This window comes from Puma concolor, unplaced genomic scaffold (assembly GCF_028749965.1).
Source record: "Puma concolor isolate L17-30 unplaced genomic scaffold, mPumCon1.1.hap2 unalloc_scaffold_5, whole genome shotgun sequence".
Taxonomy (NCBI): Eukaryota; Metazoa; Chordata; class Mammalia; order Carnivora; family Felidae; genus Puma; species Puma concolor.
Window position 1 is genome coordinate 632,069 of NW_028240258.1, and position 21,219 is coordinate 653,287.

Genomic DNA, 21,219 nt, shown 5'->3' on the forward strand with positions numbered 1-21,219 from the left:
TATGTAGATTGCTTTGGATAGAATTGACGTTGTAATAGCATTTTTTCTTCCAATCCATGAGCATGGAACCCTTTTCCATTTCTTTGTGTCTTCTTTAATTTCTTTCATAAAGTTTCTATAGTTTTAAAGATACAGATCTTTTACCTCTTCAGTTAATTTTATTCCTCGGTATTTTATGGTTTTTAGTGCAATTATAAATGGCCTTCCTTTATTTTTCTTTCTGCTGCTTCATTGTCGATGTGTGGTAATGCCATTGATTTCTGTCCATTGATTTTATATCTTACAGCTTTGCTGAATTCATGTGTCAGTGCTAACAGTTTTTTGGTGGAGTCTTTTGGATTTTTCCATGTAGAGTAAAAGAGTGAAGGTTTGAGTTCTTCCTTGCTGATTTTGACGCTTTTTATTTCCTTCTGTTGTCTGATTGATGAGGCTAGGACTTCCAACCCAGTGTTGAACAGCAGTGGTGAGAATGGACATTCCTGTCATGGTCTTGACTGTAGGGGGAAAGGTCTCGTTTTCCCCATTGAGGATATTAGTCTTTTATGATGTTGATATGTGTTCCTTTTATTTTTACTTTCTTAAGGTTTTGTTTGTTTGTTTGTTTGTTTGTTTTTTGTTTTTTTGTCAACAAAGGGTGCTGTATTTTGTCAGATGCTTTTTCTGCACCTGTTTAAAGGATCATGTTGTTCCCATCATTCCTTTTATTAGTATGTTGTATCACGTTGCTTGATTTGCGAGTATGAAACCAATCCTGCAGCCCAGGAATAAATCCACTTGCTAGTGGGGAATAATTTTTTAAATCTGTTGTTGCATTTGGTTTTCTAGTATCTTGAGAATTTTTGCATCTATATTTACCAGGGAAATTGGTCTGTAGTTCTCCCTTTCCATGAGATGGTGTTTGTTTTTCTGTATCTTATTTCACTACAGTTAGGCTGTCAAGATCCATCTTTGTTGTCAGAAATGGCATAATTCTCTCTTTTTTATTGATAAATAATATTCCATTGTTTCTGTATTATTATTTTTTTAAACTCTATTTATATCTCTATATACTGATCTTACCTGTGTGTCGGTCATACCTATCTTACCTGTCTGTGTAAGCTAATCTATCACGTTTTCTCTATACATTTTTCTGTTCATTGACACGTAAGTTGTTTCCATGTCATGGCTACCGTAGACAGTCCTGCAAACAGCAGGTGCACATATTTCTCTGATGTAGTGATTTTATTTTTTTCTTTCAACTATATCCTTAGAAGTGGAATTGCTGAATTGTATGTTAGTTCCATTTTTAATTTTATGACGAACTTCCCTTTTGGATTTTCTATTTCCCTAACTAATGATGTTTTATACAGTTTTCATGTAGTTGGTCATTCACATATCTTGTTTGGAAGAATGACTGTCCAGGCCCTATGCCTGTTTTCATTTGGATTTATTTTGGATCTTTTTTTCCTGTTGAGTAGTTATGAGTACTGTATGTATTTGTATATTACTCCTTATTAGATAGACGGGTTTGCAAGTATTTCCTGCCATTCTATAGGTTACCTTTAATTTTCTTGAAATGAATAATGAATACATTTATTTACTTTCCTGCACAAAAACTTCCATTATGATCTGGTCTCACCTGTTTGTTTTTTGTTTATTTATTTCTGAAATTTATTTTAATTCAAGTTAGTTAAAATAGTATAGTATTGGTTTCAGGAGTAGAATTCAGTGAATGATCACTTACGTATCACACCCATAGCTCACCCTGACAGTTGCCACCTTTACTGCCCATCGTCTAGTTAGCCCATGCCCCCACCCTACTGCCCCCAACAAACAAACCCCCAGTTTGTTCTCTGTATTTAAGAGTCTCTTACGGTTTGTCTCCCTGTCTGTTTTGATCTTATTTTTCCTTCCCTTCCTCTGTGTTCATCCTTTGGGTTCGTAAACGCCAAATCATATATTTTGGTATCATATCCAAAAAGTTGTTGTCAAGACCAGTGTCATGGAGTTTTCCCCTTATGCTTGAAACTTCAGATTTCACCTTTAATATTTAATTAATTTAAAGTTAATATTTTGAACGGTCTCAAATAGGAGAACAATTTTGTAATCTTTATTGTTACTTCTTTCGGTTGGGAAAGAAGCAGTTGGGAAATTGTTTACCCACTTTTAGTACCTTGATTATGAGTGGTGATAACACAAATATTTTTTCTGGTTTTTAAATATCTAATGTATTGTTAGTTCTAAAGTGGAAAGTATGTTTATTTATTGTGGAAACAGCCAATGCTGTTTTTTTCTGTTAATGTCTGCCACTTTTAGCTCTATTTTGACCTCAACAGGACTCGTTTCAATTACTATTAATATTTTAATATAATAAATAGAGAGGATTTTAAGTAGCTAAAGTCATACCTACATCATCATTAAATTGGTATTTTTCTATAAGAAATTAATAGAATGTTGCTTTTAACAGGGCAAAAAAGAACTTCAGGTAACCCTTTTCCAAACATTGGTGCTGTTGATGTTTAATGAAGGAAATCGGTTCAGCTTAGAAGAAATTAAGGTGGCTACTGGAATAGGTAAGTATTGATTGTAATTGTTTAAATCTGTGCTGTAATAAAAATGCTAAACTTTTTTTTTTTTTTTTTCTCATTCAGAGGATAGAGAACTTAGAAGAACTCTACAGTCATTAGCTTGTGGCAGAGCTAGAGTTCTTATCAAAAATCCCAAGGGCAGAGATGTGGAAGATGGTGATGTATTTTTTTGTAATGAGGAATTCAAACACAAACTCTTCAAGATAAAGATCAATGAAATCCAGATGAAAGAAACGGTACTTTGTTTCTCACTTTAATGTCACTTTAATTTTCTGATGCCTTTTAAGAAGTTGTTTTTTTGTTTTTTATTTGTTTTTTTGTTTTGTTTTGTTTTTGGTGCAGTAGTAATTAGAATAATATGTTTTTTGTGTTTTGGTAAAAAACATAAAATTTTACCATCATGAGCATTTTGAAGTGTATGGTTTAGTAGTGTTAAATATATCTACGCTGTGGTGCAACAGATATGCAGAACTTTTTCATTTTAAAAAATAGAAAATCTGTTTTAACAAGACTCTGTTTTCTTTTTACCCCAGCCTTGGTAAATAACATTTTTTTTTATTTTATTTGAATATGACTAATTTTGGTACTTTATATAAGAAGAGCCATAAGTATTTCAAGTATGTGTCTTTTTGTGACTGGCTTAATTCACTTAGCATAATGTCCTCAAATTTCATTAAATACGTAGCTAAGGAGCAAGTAAAAGGATTTTTTTTCATTTACAGCTGAATCTTCCATTATATGAATATGTCACATTTTGTTTATCCATTCATTCACTGATGATCATTGGGTTGCTTCCACCTCTTGGCTGTTGTGAATAATGATGCTGTGAACATGAGTGTACATGCCTGTACAGAGATACAAGTATCTCTGAGACTCCGCTCTTAATTGTTTGGACATTTGGCCAGAAGTGGGTGTGCTGGATCATAGAGCCATTTTATTTTAACTTTCTTTTGAGGAACCAATATACTATATTCCATAGAATTTTCTAAGTTTTACAGTCCACCAGCAGTGCAGAAGAATTCCAGTTTCTCCACATATTTGGCAAAACTTATTTTCTCTATTGATATTATTATTATTGTTAGTAGTGGTAGTAGTAGTCGTCGTCTTAGTATTAGTATTAGTATTTATATTTTTATAGTAGATATTCTGCAAGGACAAAAAAGTGATAGTATCATTTTGATTTGCATTCTACGAGAATTTATAAGTTTGAACAACTATTTATGTGCATTATGGCCATTCGTATATCATCATTGAAAAAAATGTGTATTCAAGCACTTTGCCTTTTTTTTTTAATTTTGAGTTATTTAATATTTTTGTTGTTTAATTATAGGAATTATTTATAACCTCTGAGATATTAATGACATATATGTATATGATTTACAAATATTTTCTCATTCTGTAGAATGCTTTTCAACCCTTGACTTTATGCGGTGATGCACAAAAAAGTTTAATGTAGTAACATTTGTCTGTTTTGCTTTTACCTGTGCTTTTTGTCAAATCCAGTGTCTTGAAGCTTTTTCCCTGTTTTCTTTGAGGAGCTTTTGTTTGTGTATTTGTCTTCTTTGTTTTGTTTTGTTTTGTTTTCTGGTTTTAATTAAATTTGATTTTTGTGTGAGTGAAATGTCCACTTTCATTCTTTTGCATGTGAATATCTATCGAACCATTTTTTATTAAATTTTAACTTTTAATCCCATTATAGCTGACATACATTAGAATATTAGCTTCACGTAGACGGTATAGTAACTCAGCCCTTCCACACAACACCCAGTGCTCTTCCAAGTGCCCTCCTTAATTCCCAACGCCTATATATCCGATTCCCACAGGCACCCACCCGTCCTCTGGAAACCATCAGTGTGTTCTCTAGAGTTAAGAGTCTGTTTCTTGCTTTTTTTCCTTAACTTGTTTGTTTTATTTCTCAAATTTCACAAATGAGTGAAATCATACAGGATTTGTCTAGCTCCATCCGTGTTGCAAATGGCAAGATTTTATTCTTTTTTAGTAGTTCTGGTTGTGTGCGTGTATCACATCTTCTTTATCCTTCCCTGGACACTTGGGTGACTTCCTTGATTTGGCTTTTGCAAATAATGCTTCAAAAAATAGGGGTGCATGTATCCCTTTGAGCTAGTGTTTTGGCATTTTGGGGTAAGTACCAAATTGGTGCATTATAGGGTAGTTCTACTTTTGACTTTCTGAGGTATCTCCTTACTGTGTTCCAAAGTAGCTACACCAGTGTAAGAGAATTCCCCTTTCTCTGCATCTTTATCAGCACCTGCTTTTTCTTCTGGTTTTGTTTTTTTGTTTTTTTTTGTTTTTTGTTTGTTTGTTTGTTTGTTTGTTTTAGCCATTGACTGTTTTGAGGTGATATATCATTGTAGTTTCGATTTGTATTTCCCTTGATGATGTATGATACTGAGCATCTTTTCATGTGTCAGTTGGCCGTATGGATGTCCTCTTAGGAGAAATATCTGCCCAAGGTTTCTGCCTATTTTTAAATTGGATTATTTTCTGGATGCTGAGTTGTATCAGTTCTTTACCTGTTGTGAACACTAACCCATTATCAGTTATGTCATCTGCAGAGATCTTATTGTGCCATTCAGTACATTGTCTTTTAATTTGTTAATTGTTTTCTTTGGTATGCAGAAGGTTTTTATTTTGATGTAGTCCCTATAGTTTGTTTGTTTGTTTGTTTGTTTGTTTGCTTGTTTTCCCTTGACCTAGGAGACATATCTGGAAAGCCCATGCTCTCTCTATGATTTTTATGGTTTCGAGTCTCATTTTTAGGTCTTTAATTCATTGTGGATGTATTTTTGTGTATTGGGTAAGAAAGTGGTTCATTTTAATTCTTTTTCATGTCCCTGACCAGTTTTTCCATCAGTATGTATTGAAGAGACTTTACATATTCTTGCTTCCTTTGTTGAATATTAATGTATTTATGGTTTTATTTCTGGGTTTTCTGTTCTTTTTGCTGATTCGTATGTCTACTTTTATGTAATTTCCTTGCTGTATTGATTATTACACCTTTATAATATAACTTAAAATCTGGAATTGTGATACCTCCAACTTCGTTCTTCTTTTTCAAGATTGCTTCACATATTTGGGGTCTTTTGTGCTCCACATAGATTTTAGGATCATTGGTTTCAGTCCTATGAAAAATGCTCTTGGTATTTTGATAAGGGTTGCATTAAATGTATAGACTGCTTTGGTTGTTTAGAATTTTAACAGTATTTCTCCTTGCAATCTCTGAGTATGGGATGTTTTTCCATTTCTTTGTGTCATCTGCGGTTTCTTTCATAAGTGTTTTGTGTTTTCAGAGTACAGGTCCTTCACCTCTTTGGTCAGGTTCATTCCTAGGGACTTAATTATTTTTCCTGCAGTTGTAAGTGGGAGTATTTTCTTAAATTTCTCGTTCTGTGACTTCGTTTTTAATGTATTTAAATGCAGCCTTTTCTGTAGGTTGATTTTGTATCCTGCAACTTTACTGAATTCATTTATCACTTTTAGTAGTTTTTCTTTTCATGGAGATTTTAGGGTTTTCTGTATACAGTACCTCATGTCATATGCAAATAGTGAAAGTTTTCCTTCTTTACCAATTTGTATGCCTTTTATTTTTGTTGTTGTTGTTGTTGTCTGATTGCTGTGGCTAGGACTTCTAAGTACTAATTTGAATCAAAGTGGTAAGAGTGGGTTATCCCTGTCTTGTTCCTCAACTCTCAGTTTTTCCCCATTGAGTATGAAGTTTGTTACAGGTTTCGTAGGTGACCTTTATATGTTCTCTCTAAAGCTATGTTGTTGAGGGTTTCTGTCATGAATGAATGTTGTTCTTTGAGAATGCTTTTTCTTCATCTGTTGAAATGATCGTATGGTTTTATATTTTCTCTTGTTAGTGTAACATATTCCCTTGATTGATATGGGAATATCAAACTATCCTTCATCCTGGGAATATATTTAACTTGATCATAGTGAACGATTTTTTTATGTATTATTGAATTTTCTTTGCTGTTAGTTGGTTGAGAACTGTTGCGTCCATGTCCACCAGGGATATTGGCCTGTAGTTCTCTTTGTGTTGTCTTCTTTGGTTTTGGATTCAGGGTAATGTTGGACTTAATAGAATGAATTGGGAAAGTTTCCTTCCATTTCTATTTTATGGAATAGTTTGAGAAGAGGTGGTATTATCCTTCTGTTTTGATAGAATTCACTTATGAAACCGTCTTGTTCTGGAATTTTCTTTGTTGAGAGTTTTTAGATTATTGAGTAATTTCATTGATAGTAATCAGTTTGATCAAATTTTCTATTTCATCCTATTTCAGTTTTGGCATTTTACGTTTCTCGTAATTTATCAGTTATTTCTACAGGGTCTAATTTGCTGGCATATGATTTTTCATAATATGGTCTTCCAGTTGTTTCTGTGGTGTTGGTTATTATATCTCCTTTGTTGTTTGTGGTTTTGTTAATTTGAGTGCTTTTTTTTTTTATGGGCCTGGTTAGATATTGATCCATTTTGTTTATCTTCTCAGAGAATAAGATCCTGGTTTCACTGAGCGGTTTGTTTTTTTTCTTGTTGAACACACTTGTATCCTTTATACATTGAGTGGTGTTCAATATTGTTCAAAATCATTTGACCATATATGCAAGTATGTTTCCTTTCATCTTCTGTTTCTATTTCATTGTCTATATTTCTCTGCCCCTTTCCCATACTATTTGTATTACTATAGCCTTTGTAATATTTTGTAAAATCACAATGGGGGTCATCCATTGTGTTCTTCCTTGTTCTTGTCTTCTTTGTTCTTTTTTCCTTATTCATTTTACTTTTAACATCACATGATTTTAAAATCGTGTTTTATTTCTGCATCTGCAAAAATTTGATTTAGAATTTTGATAGGCATTACAAAGTATCTGGAGATGGATTAGGTGTTATTGATACCTTAACAAGATTCATCTAGTTGATGAATATGGGATGGATTTCCATTTATGTCTGTCATATGTATTTCTTTTAGCAATATTTTGTAGTTCAGTGGGTGTCTTTTACCAGTACTTCACTAGTTTAACTCATAACTGTTGTTTTTAATTTTGATGCTTATGAAAGTGGTACATTTCTTTATTTCTTGTTTCTCCATTTTACTAAGGTACAGTTGACAGTTAAAACTTGTATGATTCGTGCTGTACACTTGCTGTTTTGACATAATTAGACCTTGTGGAATAATTGCCATAATAAGGCTAATTTGACATATCCTTAAATCTCTCTCATATGTTAACTTTTTTGTGTGTGTGATTTTAGTGGTAAGAATATTAAATTACACTCTCAGTAAATCTCAAGCATGTAATACAACAGTTGTTAAGTATATTTAACATTGCTCTATAATATGTAGGACTCATTCATCTTGCATATCTAAAACTTTTTTTCTTTTTTTTTTTTACCTTTTGGTGAACACCTCGTTTCTCCCTCTCATCTCGCTATATTCTATTCTCATCTTCTATGTGATTGAGTCTCATAGATTCCAAATACAAGAGAGGTTACTCAGTATTTGTCTATCTTCTTTTACTTAGCATAACGTTTGTTATTTCATTGTATGCATATACCACATTTTAATCCATTTACTTATCGATGGACAATTAGGTTTTTCTATATCTTGGCTATAATCCTGTGATAAAGTAGAAGTTCAGACATGTCTTTGAGATCCAGATTTCAGTTTTCCCTAGTGGCAGTACCAATTTACATCCCCCAAAACTGTTCAGGAGTTCACTTTATCCACATCATCACCAATATTTGTCCTTTGGTTTTTGATTATCCTGACAGGTTGATGTTTTTAGTTTTATTTTCCTGATAGTAATTATTACGAGCACCTTGTTAGACTTTCAACCATTTGTAGCTTTTTCAGAAAAATATCTCAGGTCCTTGTGCCCGTGTTTAAATTGGGTAAAATTTTTCTTGAGTTATGCAAATTACTTATATATTTTGTATATGAACCCATTATCAGATATGTTGCCTGCAAATATTTTATATAATCCCATAGGTTACTCTTTGTTTTGTTATTTCCTTTCTGTGCAGAAGATTTTTTGTTACTTTTGCCGTTGTCTGTTCTTCAGTGTCAGATCCAGAATATCACTGCTCAGTCCACTGTCTACAAGATTCTCCCCTGTGTTTTCTTTTCCTTTTTCTTAGTTTTGAGAGAAGTGAGAGAGAGACAGAGAGACAGAGAGAGCACATGTGTCAGGGAGAGAGCAGAGGGAGAGAGATAGAATCTTAAGCAGGCTCCATCCATGTTCAGCATAGAGCCTAATGCAGGACTTGATTCCTTGGCCATGGGAACATGACCTGAGCTGAAGTCGAGTCAGACTTTCAACCAACTGTAGTACCCAGGTACCCCCACCCCATCTGTTTCCTTATCAACATTTTATTGTTTTGTGTGTCACATCTTTAATTTTAATTCATTTTGTGTATGACTTGAGCTAAGGGTCCAGTTTTATTCTGTTGTAGATGGATGTCCCGTATTCCCAACAGTTATGGAAGAGATCCCTTTTCCCCACTGTGTTTTCTTGGCCTCCTGGCATAGTCTTGTGCTTTAGAGTATTTAGTGGTCTGTCAGTTTTATTCCGTTGGCATGTATCTCTTTTTATTCCAGTGTTGTAGACTCTAAGTCTGAAGTTCTCTCTTGGCCAGCAGTAGAGCAGACTCAGGATGAAAAGTGGAGATGGCTAATGTCCAGGAAATGACAAGAGCCCCGAATAGGGGTCCTTGCCCCGTATTTATTATTATCAGAAAGCTTACAAAAGTGATGGACACGCAGAAAGAGAGAGTGAATCTGTGAACATAAACTCATGGCATGAGGAGAAGGGGTTTTTGGAGATATCGGTGTTTGGGTTTGGGTCAGTATAAAACAAAATCATGGCGCCAGGCAGATGGATGTTAATGGCAGACAGGAGGTACCATGTCTGTTTATCTTAGCTAGCCGAGGGGATAAGACAGATAGAGCATGCAACGTCAGGGTTAACAAGGCACCTTTTCTCTTGCTAATCAGCTCCACTTTGGGCAGCTTAACCAGCATAGCAGGAATCTGTAGCCCCATATACCTGTTTACCCAGTTTGGTCCTTCTTTCCTGTGAAAGCAGCTCTCTGCTGTAGTACTAAATTGGGGGACACTTTTGCCCAGAATGCCTAATCTTGTTTAACTCATATAACCTTGTATTGGGAGGCTTTGCCCCCTCTCTATTCTGGGGGCCTTTACCCACCCCTGCTCTATCCTCAGGTCTTAATCTTGTTTACCCAAGTTTGGGTGTGTTCATGTTACGGCTTTGTAATTCTTTATGCCATGGTGGGAGCCCAGGGAATTCCTAAGTTTATTCCTCAAATTCCAGTATCATACTATTTTGATTAGAGTAGTTTTTAGTATGTTTTGATCAGGGACTCGTTATCTCGGTGTTCTTTTTATTTTTTTAAATTTTTATCTTTATTCATTTTTGAAAGACAGAGAGAGACAGAGCAGGGGTGGGGCAGAGAGAGAGGGGGACACGGAATCTGAAGCAGGCTTCTGGCTCTGAGCTGTCAGCACAGAGGCCAATACAGGGCTAGAACTCACAAACTGCAAGATCATGACCTGAGCTGAAGTCCAGCATCCAACCCACTGAGGCACCCAGGAGCCCCTAGGTGTTCTTAATATTTCTTAAATATTCTGGGTCTTTGTGGTTTCAAATACCTTTTAATAGGCTTTTTTTTCTCTTTCTGTAAAACGTGACATTTTGATTTTGCTAGAGATTGCTTTGAATCTGAAGGTTGCTGTGGGTGGTGTGGACATCTTAATAGTAAGTCTAACTTTTCAGAGACGCATAAATGTCTTTTGTGAGTTTTTCTGGTGCTTAGTATACAAGTCTTTCATCTCCCATTTAATCGTAAGTATTTAACTCTTTAATTATTTTTAAATTTGAATATAATTGACACAGTATTACTTTAGTTTCAGAATTACAACTCAGTAATTCTGCAACTCCGTATATTATGCTGTGTTCACCACAAGCATAGATATTGTTTGACATCATACAATGCCATTACAGTGGCTTTGACTGTGTTACTTTCGCTGTGTCTTTTATTCTTATGAATTATTCATTCCACAACTGGACACCTGTGTGTCCTGCTCCCTTTCACGCAGTTTGCCCGTCCTACCCATTCTCCACCCTCTTACAACCTTGAATTCTCTGTGGAATGTATAGGTTTGATTCTGGCTTTTTGCTTTTTAATTCATTTGATTTTTAGATTTCACCTGTGAGTAAAAGCATGTGACATTTGCCTTTCTCAGTGTGACTTATGATACTCAGCATAATATCCTCTAGTTCCATCCCTGTTGATAATGGCAAGAACTCATCCTTTTATATGGCTGAATATATGTTTATATACATACACACACCACATATTTCTTACTCATTCATCTATCAGTGGACACTTAGGTTACCTCCATATCTTGGCTATTGTAAATCATGCTGCAGTAAACATAGGAATGCACGTATCTTTTTGAATTAGTGGTTTTTTTTTCCTCCTTTGGATAAATACCCTGTAGTAGAAATACTAAATCATACGGAATTAATATTTTAACCTGTAAAGGCACATCCATGCTTTTTTTTTTACAGTGGCTGTACCAAATCATATTCCAACCAACAGTGTACAAAGTTTCCTTTTTCTACATAATCTCACTGAAAACTTACTTTTGGTCTTTGTTTCTGTCTTTTCTGATAGGTGTAATATATTTTATGGTGGTTTTGGCTTGCATTTCCCAGATGATTAGTGATTTGGGCATGTTTTCATGAGTCTTTTGGCCTTCTGTAGGTCTTCTTTGGAAAAATATCTATTCATTTCCTTTGACCATTTTTTAATTGCGTTTCTCTTTTACTGTTTTCGTCATATATTTTGGATACTAAAACCTTATCAGATATATCATAACTCTTTTCCTGTTCAGTGTATTGCCTTTTCATTGTGTTGATGGTTTCCTTCAGTGTGCAACAATTTTTTAATTTTTCATGTAGTCCCAATAGTGTTTTGGCTTTATAATAATATTACTCTTGCTAGAGGAGATAAATCTAGCAAAATGTTGCTTTGGCCAATGTCAAGGGAAGTTACCACCTATGCTCCATCCTAGGATGTTTATGCTTTCAGGTCTCATGTTTAGCTCTTTAATTCATTTTGAGTGTATTTTTGTGTATAGTGTAAGAAAGCGGTCCAGTGTCTTTATTTTACATGCAGTTACCCAGTTTTTTGAGCACGTTTTATTGGAGACACTTGTCTTTTCCCTATTCGCATGTTCGTGCCTCTTTTAGAGGCATATGTTAATTGGCCAAATAATTATAGGTTTATTTTTGGGATTGATTCTGTTCTCTTGATCTGTATTTCTGTTTTTGTCCCAGTATGGCACTCTTTTGATTTCTACATATTTGTTACATGTCTTAAAACCTGGGATTGTGATAGCTTTGTTTTGTTTCCTTTTTTTCTAAAGATTGCTTTAGCTATATGAGGTCTTTTGTGGTTTGAAGACATTTTAGGATATTTTGTTCTACCTCTGTGAAAATGTATTTTGATAAGGATTTCACTAAATCTGTAGATTGGTTTGGGTAGTGAAGGTATTTTAACCATATTTATTCTTCCAGTCCTATGAGTGTGGAATGTTTTTCCATTTCTTTGTCTCCTCTTCAACTTTTTTAGTGTTCTCTGTTTAGTGTTTTTTGTTCTGTGTTTTTCAGAATTCAGGACTTTCAGGCTAAGTTTATTCTTAGGTATGGTATAGGTTTGGGTTTGCAATTGTAAATTGAATTATTTTCATAATTTATCTTCTACTTTGCTATTAGTTACAAACAGTGCAGTTTTATGGGTATTGATTTTGTGTCTTGGCACCTAACCTAACTCACTAATTACTTCTAATCGTTTTTGGTGGAGGCTTTAGGATTTTCTTTCTTCATTACCAATTTGGGTGCCTCTTATTTTCCTGTCTTTTGTGATTGCTGCAGCTAGAATTTCTTATGTTATGCTAACTAAACGTGTTGAGCTCCTAGCTGCCTAGAAGAAAAGCTTTGTTTTTCCCTATTCAGTGTGTTGATAGCTGTGTTTTTTCATAGATGATGTTTTATATTGAAGTATGTTCTCTTTAAACTGACTTTGTTGGGAGTTGTTTTTCATAAATACAGATTGAATTTTGTCAGGATTTTATGCATCTGTTGAGGCAATCATATGATTTTTTTCGATCATTTTTTGATGTGTTGTGTATGACATTGGCTGATTGCAAATACTGAACTATACTTGCATCTCTGGAGTTAATCCTTCCTAATTGTAGTAAATGATGTTTTTAGTGTTTTATTGAAGGTAGTTTGCTAATGTTTTGTTGAGGGTTTTTGCCTCTCTGTTTATCAGGTATATTGGCCTATAGTTTTCTTTTTTTGGAGTGTCTTTGGTTTGCATGTCAGGGTAAACCTGGCCTCATAGGATGAATTTGGAAGCATTTCTTCCTCTTATGTGTTTTGTTTGGTTTGTTATGTTTTGTTTTTTGGCATAGTTTGAGAATAGATATTAACTGTTATTTAAATGTCTGGTAGAATTCCCCTGTGAAGCCATCTGATCCTGGGATTTTAATTTTTGGTAACTTGTAATTAACAGATCAATTTCATTACTACTACTTGGGCTGTGAAGATTTTCTGTTTCTTCCTGATTCAGTCTTCGAAGATGGTATGTTTTAGGAATGTATCCATTTGTTCTCGGTTGTTCATTTTGTTGGGATTTTGTCATAGCATTCTCTTGTAATTCTTTATATTTGTGTCGTATAAGTTCTGTTTTGTTTCTCATGTTATATATTTGGGTCCACTTTCTCTCCCCTATGCTCTCTTTCCCTTTTTGGTGAGCCTGGGTAAGGGTTTATCAATTTTGTTTATATTTTCAAGGATCCAGGCGTGGATTTACTTATTTAAACTTTCTGCTATTTTCATAGTCTTTATTTTACTGATTCTGGTCTGTTTTATGTGTTTATTTGAGCTTTTTCTTATTTATTGAGGTTGTCTTGTGTTGCTGTATATTTCCCTCTTAACACAGCTTTTGCTGTGTTCAAATGATTTTGGATCATTTTGGTTTCATTTTCATTTGTTGTCACATATTTTTGTATATCTTCTTTGATTACTCTGTTGACACATTTAGTATCCTATTGTTTAACTTTTGTGTGTTTATGCTTGTTCCAGTTTTGTTTTTTTTTTTTTTTTTTTTCTTGTGATTGCTTTCTGGTTTTATCTTGTGGTTGGAAAAGTGGCATGATGTAAATTCAATCATTTTAAATTTATTGAGATGTGTGTTGTGGCCTAACATCTGTGTATTCTGGAGAATGTTCAATGAGCCCTTGAAAATAAGGTGTGCTCTGTGATTTGGGGGTGGAATGTGCTTAATATATCTTTTAAAGTCCATCTGGTTCAGTCTGACATTGTTTTCTTACTGATTTTCTTCTTGGATGATCTTTCTATAGTAGGTTGAAGTCACCTACTATATTGAATTGCCATCAATTTGTCGTTATGTCTGTTAATATTTGCTTTTTGTATTCAAGTGCTTCATTGTTGGGTGCATAGATGTTTTTAATTGTTACATGCTCTTATTAGGTTGATCCCTTTATCATTATGCAATGCACTTTTTTTCTTTTGCTGTAGTCTTCGTGTAAAGTCTGTTTGGTCTGGAGCACCCCAGGTGGCTCAGTCAGTTAATCTTCCAACTTAGGCTCAGTTCATGATCTCACTGTTCAGGGGTTCGAGACCCACGTTGGGCTCTGCATTGACAGCTCAGAGCCTGCAGCTGGCTTTGGATTCTGTGCTTCCCACGCCCCTCTCTCTCCCTGTCTCTGCCCCTCCCCCACTTGTGCTCTGTCTCTCAAACATTAAAAAAAAAAACTATAAAAAACGATTAAAAAAATAAAGTCTATTTCATCTGATATTAGTATTTCTACCCAGGCTTATTCTTGCTTCTGTTTGTATAATTATTTTTTCCCAGCACTTCACTTACAGTCTGTATGTATCGTTAGGATTGAAATGAATCTTTTCTAGACAGCATATAGACTAACCTTTTAAAATTCATTTTGCCACCCTTTGTCTTTGATTGGAGTGCTTACACTGTTTACATTTAAAGTAATTATTGACAGAGATACCTGGGTGGCTTAATCATTTAAATATCTGATTCTTGATCTCCTCTCAGGTTTTGGACATAGTCATGAGTGCAAGCCCTGCATTGGTCTCTGAGCTTGGCATGAAGCCTATTTTACTTAAGAGCTAAGTAACTAAGTTATTGATACCTTTGTATCTGTTGCTATTTTTATTAGTTTCTTGATTTTTTTTTTTGTTTTTCTCTGTTTCTGTTTTCTTGTCTTGTGCTCTTTGTGATTGGCGAATTTTGTAGTGATATATTTGCCTTTCTTTTCTCTTTATGTTTTGTGTATCTCTCATAGGTTTGTAGTTTGTGGTTACAAAGAGGTGTACCTATAAGGTCCTATGTAAGTAGAAGTCTGTATTAATTTTATAGTCATTTAAGTTGAAACACATTAATTTTTTTTTATTTTTACCTGTCTCTTACCTTTTTACTTATCCTGCATATTTTCTATACACATTGTCATATGTTATGTGTTTTAATTCAGTGTCTACTTATAGCTGTTGTTTCTTTCACTGAAAGAAGTCTGCTTAACGTTTCTCTTATGGCTGGCTTTGTGGTGATAAACTCATTTGTTTGGCAAATTCTGTCACTCCTTCAAATCCAAATTATAATCTTAGTGGGTAAAGTATTCTTGATCGTAGTTGTTTTGTTTTGATTTCCCTTCATCACTTTGAATATATCATGCCACTACTTTATGGCCTGAAAAACCTGTTGAAAAATCTGCTGGTTAGCCTTGTTAGTTTTCCCTATGTTATAGGTAACTTTTCATTTCTATATTGCTGCTTTGGACATTTTCACCTTATCTTTAATTTTTGATATTTCAATTATTATGTGTGTGGTATAGAGCTTCTTTGGTTCATCTTTGTGTGAGCCTTTTGGATTTGGAACCTGTTTAATTCCTTATGTTAGAAAATGTTTCTGGTATTATTTTGCTCAAGTAAGATTAATACACCTCTCTCTCACATTCTTCTCTGAAGCCCCAATAATGTAAATGTGTGGTCCCTTGATATTGTCCATCCAAGATGTATCTTAATCTATACTCATTTTTGAAATCCTGTATCTTTTTGCTGTTCAGCCTGAATGTTTTCCATTACTTTCTTAGATCACTGATACATTCTCCTAACTCCTCTGATCTACTGTTGATTCCCTGTCATGTTTTTGTTTTTTAGTTTCATTTATTGTATTCTTCACTTTTGATTGCCTCTCTTTAATATTTTCTATCTCCTTACCGAGTCTCACTGAAATCTTTCACTCTTCTTTTGCAGCACCATGAGAATCTTTATGATCTTTACTTTAAATGCTTTATCAGGCATATTGCTTTTCTCCATTTCATTCGGTTGTTCTTCTGAAATTTTGTTGTTCATTCTGTTGGATGACGTTTCTCTGTCTTCCCATTCTGCCTGACTTTCTGTGTTTGTTTTTTGTATTTGGTGGAACAACCACTTCTTTTAATTTTTTTTTTTTCTTTTGAACAGTTACCTCTAATCTTGAAGAAATGGTCTTCTGTATAGTTATCCCTCATGTAGACTGTGTAGTTGGTGACTTTTGCTGGCTGGCTAGAGCTATAATTTGCATGATTTGTAGTGGCACCCCAAAAGAACTACCGTAGCTGATTTGGTCACAGATCCGTGTGGCCTCTCGGCTCTCCACACACTGGGTGTCCTCACAGAACAGCAAAAACTAAAGTGGGTCAAAGCCAGGTGTCCTATGGCTCTACAGCCAGAGGGCTCCTTAGCATGATAGCTGAATGTGAAGTAGGTGTTATTTGGAATGTAGGAGGACCCTCTGTATTAAATACACCCTCACAAGACAGCTGAATTTGAGATTGCGTCCTAGGGAACTCTGTGCAGGGGATGCCTTCGCAGTTCTGCTGTAGCTAAAGCGTTGTACAGGCAGGCCGTGATGTTCTTGAGCTCTCAGCACAGAGGGTGCCCTAGTCAGATTGCTGAAACTAAATTGGGGTGGGGGATATTCTACACACAGAAGGTACTTTGGCAGGATCACTGAAGTGGATGTAAGCTTGAGTATGCCAGGACTTTTCCACACAGACGGTGTACTATTATGGTGCCTGGAACTGATGCTGGCACAGGCTGAGGTTCTGGGGCACTTTGTGCTTAATGGGACAGCTGGACCTGTAGCGGACATTAACTGAGAGGTCCCAGAGTGCCCCCGCCACCAGTAATTCCCTTGGAATCCATTTGAAGTGTAAGTGGTGCATGTCCTGGAGTATTCAGTGGTGCTTTGCTACATACAGTTTCACCTTTTCATGAGGTCTAGAAGTGTAGGAAGAATTAGCCAGGAATATTCCAATATTCCTTTTGTAGGATGGCTGGGACTGGTATGGGTTGTTTCCCTGGGGCTCACTCAGGCAACAGACTAGTTAGGGTACCCTGACAGCACTGTTCTGTGCTCTCAAGATGGAGGGGGAGTATAGAGCATATCTGTCAACCTCTCCTACCCAGAGAAAATTCTAGTAGGTCCACTTGCTATTTGGAGGAGTTCTAAGGGTGGTTCTCTAGTGCTTGTTGCTCTTTTAAACCACTGGATTTTAATTTTGTTTTTGTTTTTGTGTTTTAATATACCCAAGTGTGACTATGTCTGGAAATAGACTAGTTTAGACCTGGAGTTTGCTAAAGCAGTAGGCTTGTTATGACATCCCTACTCATCTCTGGTTTGCACTTTCAAAGTGGGATGTAAACCATGTTTCTGTCCACTTTCTCTGACCCAGAAGGAGTTTTAGCAAGTCCTCTGCCATTTGGCAGGGTTCTAGGGCTGTCTCTGTTATAAACTAGTTGTTGTTTAAAACTGCAGCTGTGTTCTGTGCCCAAAGAGGTTCTGTTTAATTTTCCCTTTCCCCAACAAGGGATGAGGATGCTTGAAGAAACCCCATGCCTCTCTTTGAGAGTCCTTTCTCTGTTTGGTGTTACAAGGCCAAAAAACAATATCAAAGCCTAGTATTCAGGAGAACAAGCCTTATTTGTAAGGGCCACAGAATGGAAAAGTGAGAACTGAGTTCACAAGTCAACTTCTCTTTTATGGTGAATTGGGGGTAGAATTTTATATCTATGTTTCTTGGAAACATTTTTCTAGATGTGTGTTTTGAGGCAGGGGAACAAAAGGAAAAATAAACTATTGGGACGTCATCAAACTAACAAGATTTTGCAAAGCTACTGACTGGGAGAAGTAATTTATAAACATTCATATATTTGTTAATGATATGTAGAGTAAGGGGTTAATATCTAAAGTATGTAAAATAAAAGTATGTAAGGCATTATACAACTCAAACTCTACAACTCAACACCAAAAAAGCAGATAATACAAATAAAAAATGAGCAGAAGAACATTTTTCCAAAGAAGACATACAGATGATTAACAAACACATGAAAAGTCTGAACATCAGTCATCATCAGGGAAGTGCACATCAAAACGAAAAATCAATTAGAGATCACCTCTTACCTGTCAGAATGGGTAAAATCAAACACACAAGAAACAACAAATATTGACAACGATGTGGGAAAAAGAGAATGGTCAGGCAGTGTTGATAGAAATGCAAACATACATCCATTATGGAATTTCCTCAAAAAATTAAAAATAAAATTACTCAAGGAGGCATGGAAGATGGTGTAGGAGGATGCTGGGCACACCTCATCTTGCTGATCATTTAGATTCCACCGATTTCTGCCCAAATAACCCAGAAAACCACCAGAAGACCGCAGAATGGCCTCGCCAGAGCCAAGAATAGACAAGAGGCCCACAGAAGAGGGTAGGAAGGGCAGAGAGGCAGTGCGCGTTACAGGGCCTGGCGGGAAGGAGCTGGGGTGGTGGAGGGGCAGCTCGCCCAGCGAGGTAGAGCCCCCGAAGTCTGCCATGCAAAAGCAGAAGGTCAGAATCTGTGATTTCTGACAGCCAGTGGAACTTCACATCTGGAATGTTAAAAGTCAACAGCTCTGCTCTCGGAGAGTGGGGAGGACGAGAGGACGCTGGGAGGGAGAGTTGTGGAGGCCCAGCAGACAGAGCTGAGCTTGGCCTGAGAACAGAGGTGGTGGCCAGCACCATTTCCCTATTCCCATCCCCCAGATGAAATTCCAGAGGAAACCAGTTCGCGTCACCGAACTTGATTGCACCGCGCAAAAAGCCCAACGCTGTGCTTCTGTGGATCCGTCACTCCAGTGGGCCTGCCTCCATTCCAGTGCTGCAGGGCCCCTCCTCTTGGGACCACCAATGGCAAAACTAGCTTAGCCGGTCCCTTCTGCTCTTTGTGAACGTTGCAGATCCACCCCCGCTAATGCATCCTTGGCCAGATTCCATGGAACCAGCACCACAAGCCTGGCAGTGTGCAAGTAGCTCAGACAGGAGCTGGACAGCTGACTGGACAAGTAGCCCAGGCAGTAGCAAGACACACCACTGCACAATGAATACTACCCCTGGGACAGAGGAACATAAAGAACACACCAGTCTGACCGTGGCCCAAGTGGTGGGCTGGGGGCAGACTTCAGGTCTGACTGTGGCCCCACCCGCCAAAAGTTACTCCGGACAGCACAGGGTAAGTTCCGTGAAATTTTGAACTACCGCGGGAACTACCCACAATGACAAAACGGAAGTACTCTCTTCAAAAGAAACTCAGGAAGGAGTGACAGCTAACAAGTTGATCAAAAACTGGTTTAAGCAATATAAGTGAACAAGAACTTAGAATAATAGTCATAAAATTAATCACTGGGCTTAAAAAAAGCATAGAGTACATCAGAGAATCTATTGCTACAGAGATCAAGGGACTAAGAAATAGTCCTGAGGAGCTAAAAAATGCTATAAATGAGGTGCAAAATAAAATGGAGGCGGCCATAGCATGGATTCAAGCTGGAGAGGAGACAATAGGTGAATTAGAAGATAAAAATATGGAAAAAGTGGAAGCTGAGGAAAAAAATATCCAGGAGTATGAGGGGAGAATTAGAGAACTAAGTGATGCAATCAAATGGAACAATATCCCTTCGTAGGAATTCCAGAAGAAGAGAGAGATTGGGGGGGGGGGGGGGGCTGAAGGTGTACTTGAACAAATGATAGCTGAGAACTTCCCTGATCTGAGGAAGGAAAAAGGCACTGAAATCCAAGAGGCACAGAGAACTCCCTTCAGATGTAACTTGAATTGATCTTCTGCATGACTTATCATAGTGAAACTGGCAAAACACAAGGATAAAGAGAAAATTCTGAGAGCACCTAGGGATAAACGGGCCTTAACATACAAAGGTAGACACATAAGAGTAGTAGTAGACCTATCTACTGAAACTTGGCCGGCCAGAAAGCAATGACAGGAAATCTTCAATGTGGGGAACAGAAAAAATATGCCTCAAGAATCCGTTATCCAGCAAGTCTGTCATTCAGAATAGAAGGAGAGAGAAAGGCTTTCCCAAGCAAACAAAAACTGAAGGAACTCATCTTCACCAAACCAGCCCTGCAAGAGATCCTCAGGGGGACTCTGTGAGTGAAATGTTGAGCAAGGACCACAAAGTCCCAGAGACATCACTACAAGCATGATACCTACAGACGTAACAGTGACCCTACACCCATATCCTTCAAGATTAACACTGAATGTAAATGGACTAAATGCTCCGACAAAAAGACATAGAGTATCAGAATGGATAAAAAAACAAGACTCATCCATTTGCTGTCTACAAGAGACTCATTTTAGACCTGAGGACACCTCCAGATCGAAAGTGAGGGGATGCAGAACTACCTATCATGCTACTGGAAGACAAAATAAAGCTGGAATAGCCATACGTATGTCAGACAAACTAGACTTTAAATTAAAGGCTGTAACAAGAGAAGAAGAAGGCCATTATATAATAATTACAGGGTCTCTTCATCAGGAAGAGCTAACAATTATAAGTGTCTACGGACTGAATTTGGAAGCCCCCAATTACATAAAACAGTGAATCACAAACATAAGCAAACTTATTGATAAGAAAGTGGTAATTTCAGGGGACCTTAATACCCCACTTACAACAATGGATAGATCATCTAGACACAGGATCAGTAAAGAAACGAGGGCCCTGAATGATACATTGGATCAGATATACTTGACAGATATATTTAGATCTCTGCATTCCAAACCAACAGAATATACGTTCTTCTCGAATGCACATGGAACATTGTCCAAGTTAGATCACTTACTGGGTCACAAAACAGCCCTTCATAAGTATAAAAGAATTGAGATCATACCATGCATACTTTCAGACCACAAGGCTATGCAACATGACATCAACCACAGTTGAAAGTCTGGAAAACTGCCAAAGGCATGGAGGTTAAAGAACACCCTACTAAAGAATGAATGGGTCAACTAGGCAATTGGAAAAGGAATTGGAAAATATATGGAAACAAATGAAATAAAAATGCAATCCAACGCTTTGGGATGCAGCGAAGGCAGTCCTGAGAGGAAACTACATTGCAATCCAGGCCTCTCTCAAGAAACAAGAAAAATCCGCAACACAAAGTCTAATAGCACACCTAAAGGAAATA

At 36.5% G+C, this 21,219-nt stretch overlaps 1 protein-coding gene across 3 annotated transcripts in view; it reads left to right on the top strand.

Moving 5' to 3' along the window:
* Positions 1-21,219, top strand: part of LOC147571160 (cullin-4B-like) — a 138,846-nt gene that overhangs the window by 100,748 nt on the left and 16,879 nt on the right. For all 3 annotated transcript variants that reach the window (XM_086696565.1, XM_086696562.1, XM_086696563.1), the window contains 2 exons: positions 2,447-2,552; positions 2,631-2,803. In XM_086696565.1, coding sequence (XP_086552691.1) covers positions 2,447-2,552; positions 2,631-2,803 — 279 coding nt within the window. The remainder of the gene's footprint in view (positions 1-2,446; positions 2,553-2,630; positions 2,804-21,219) is intronic.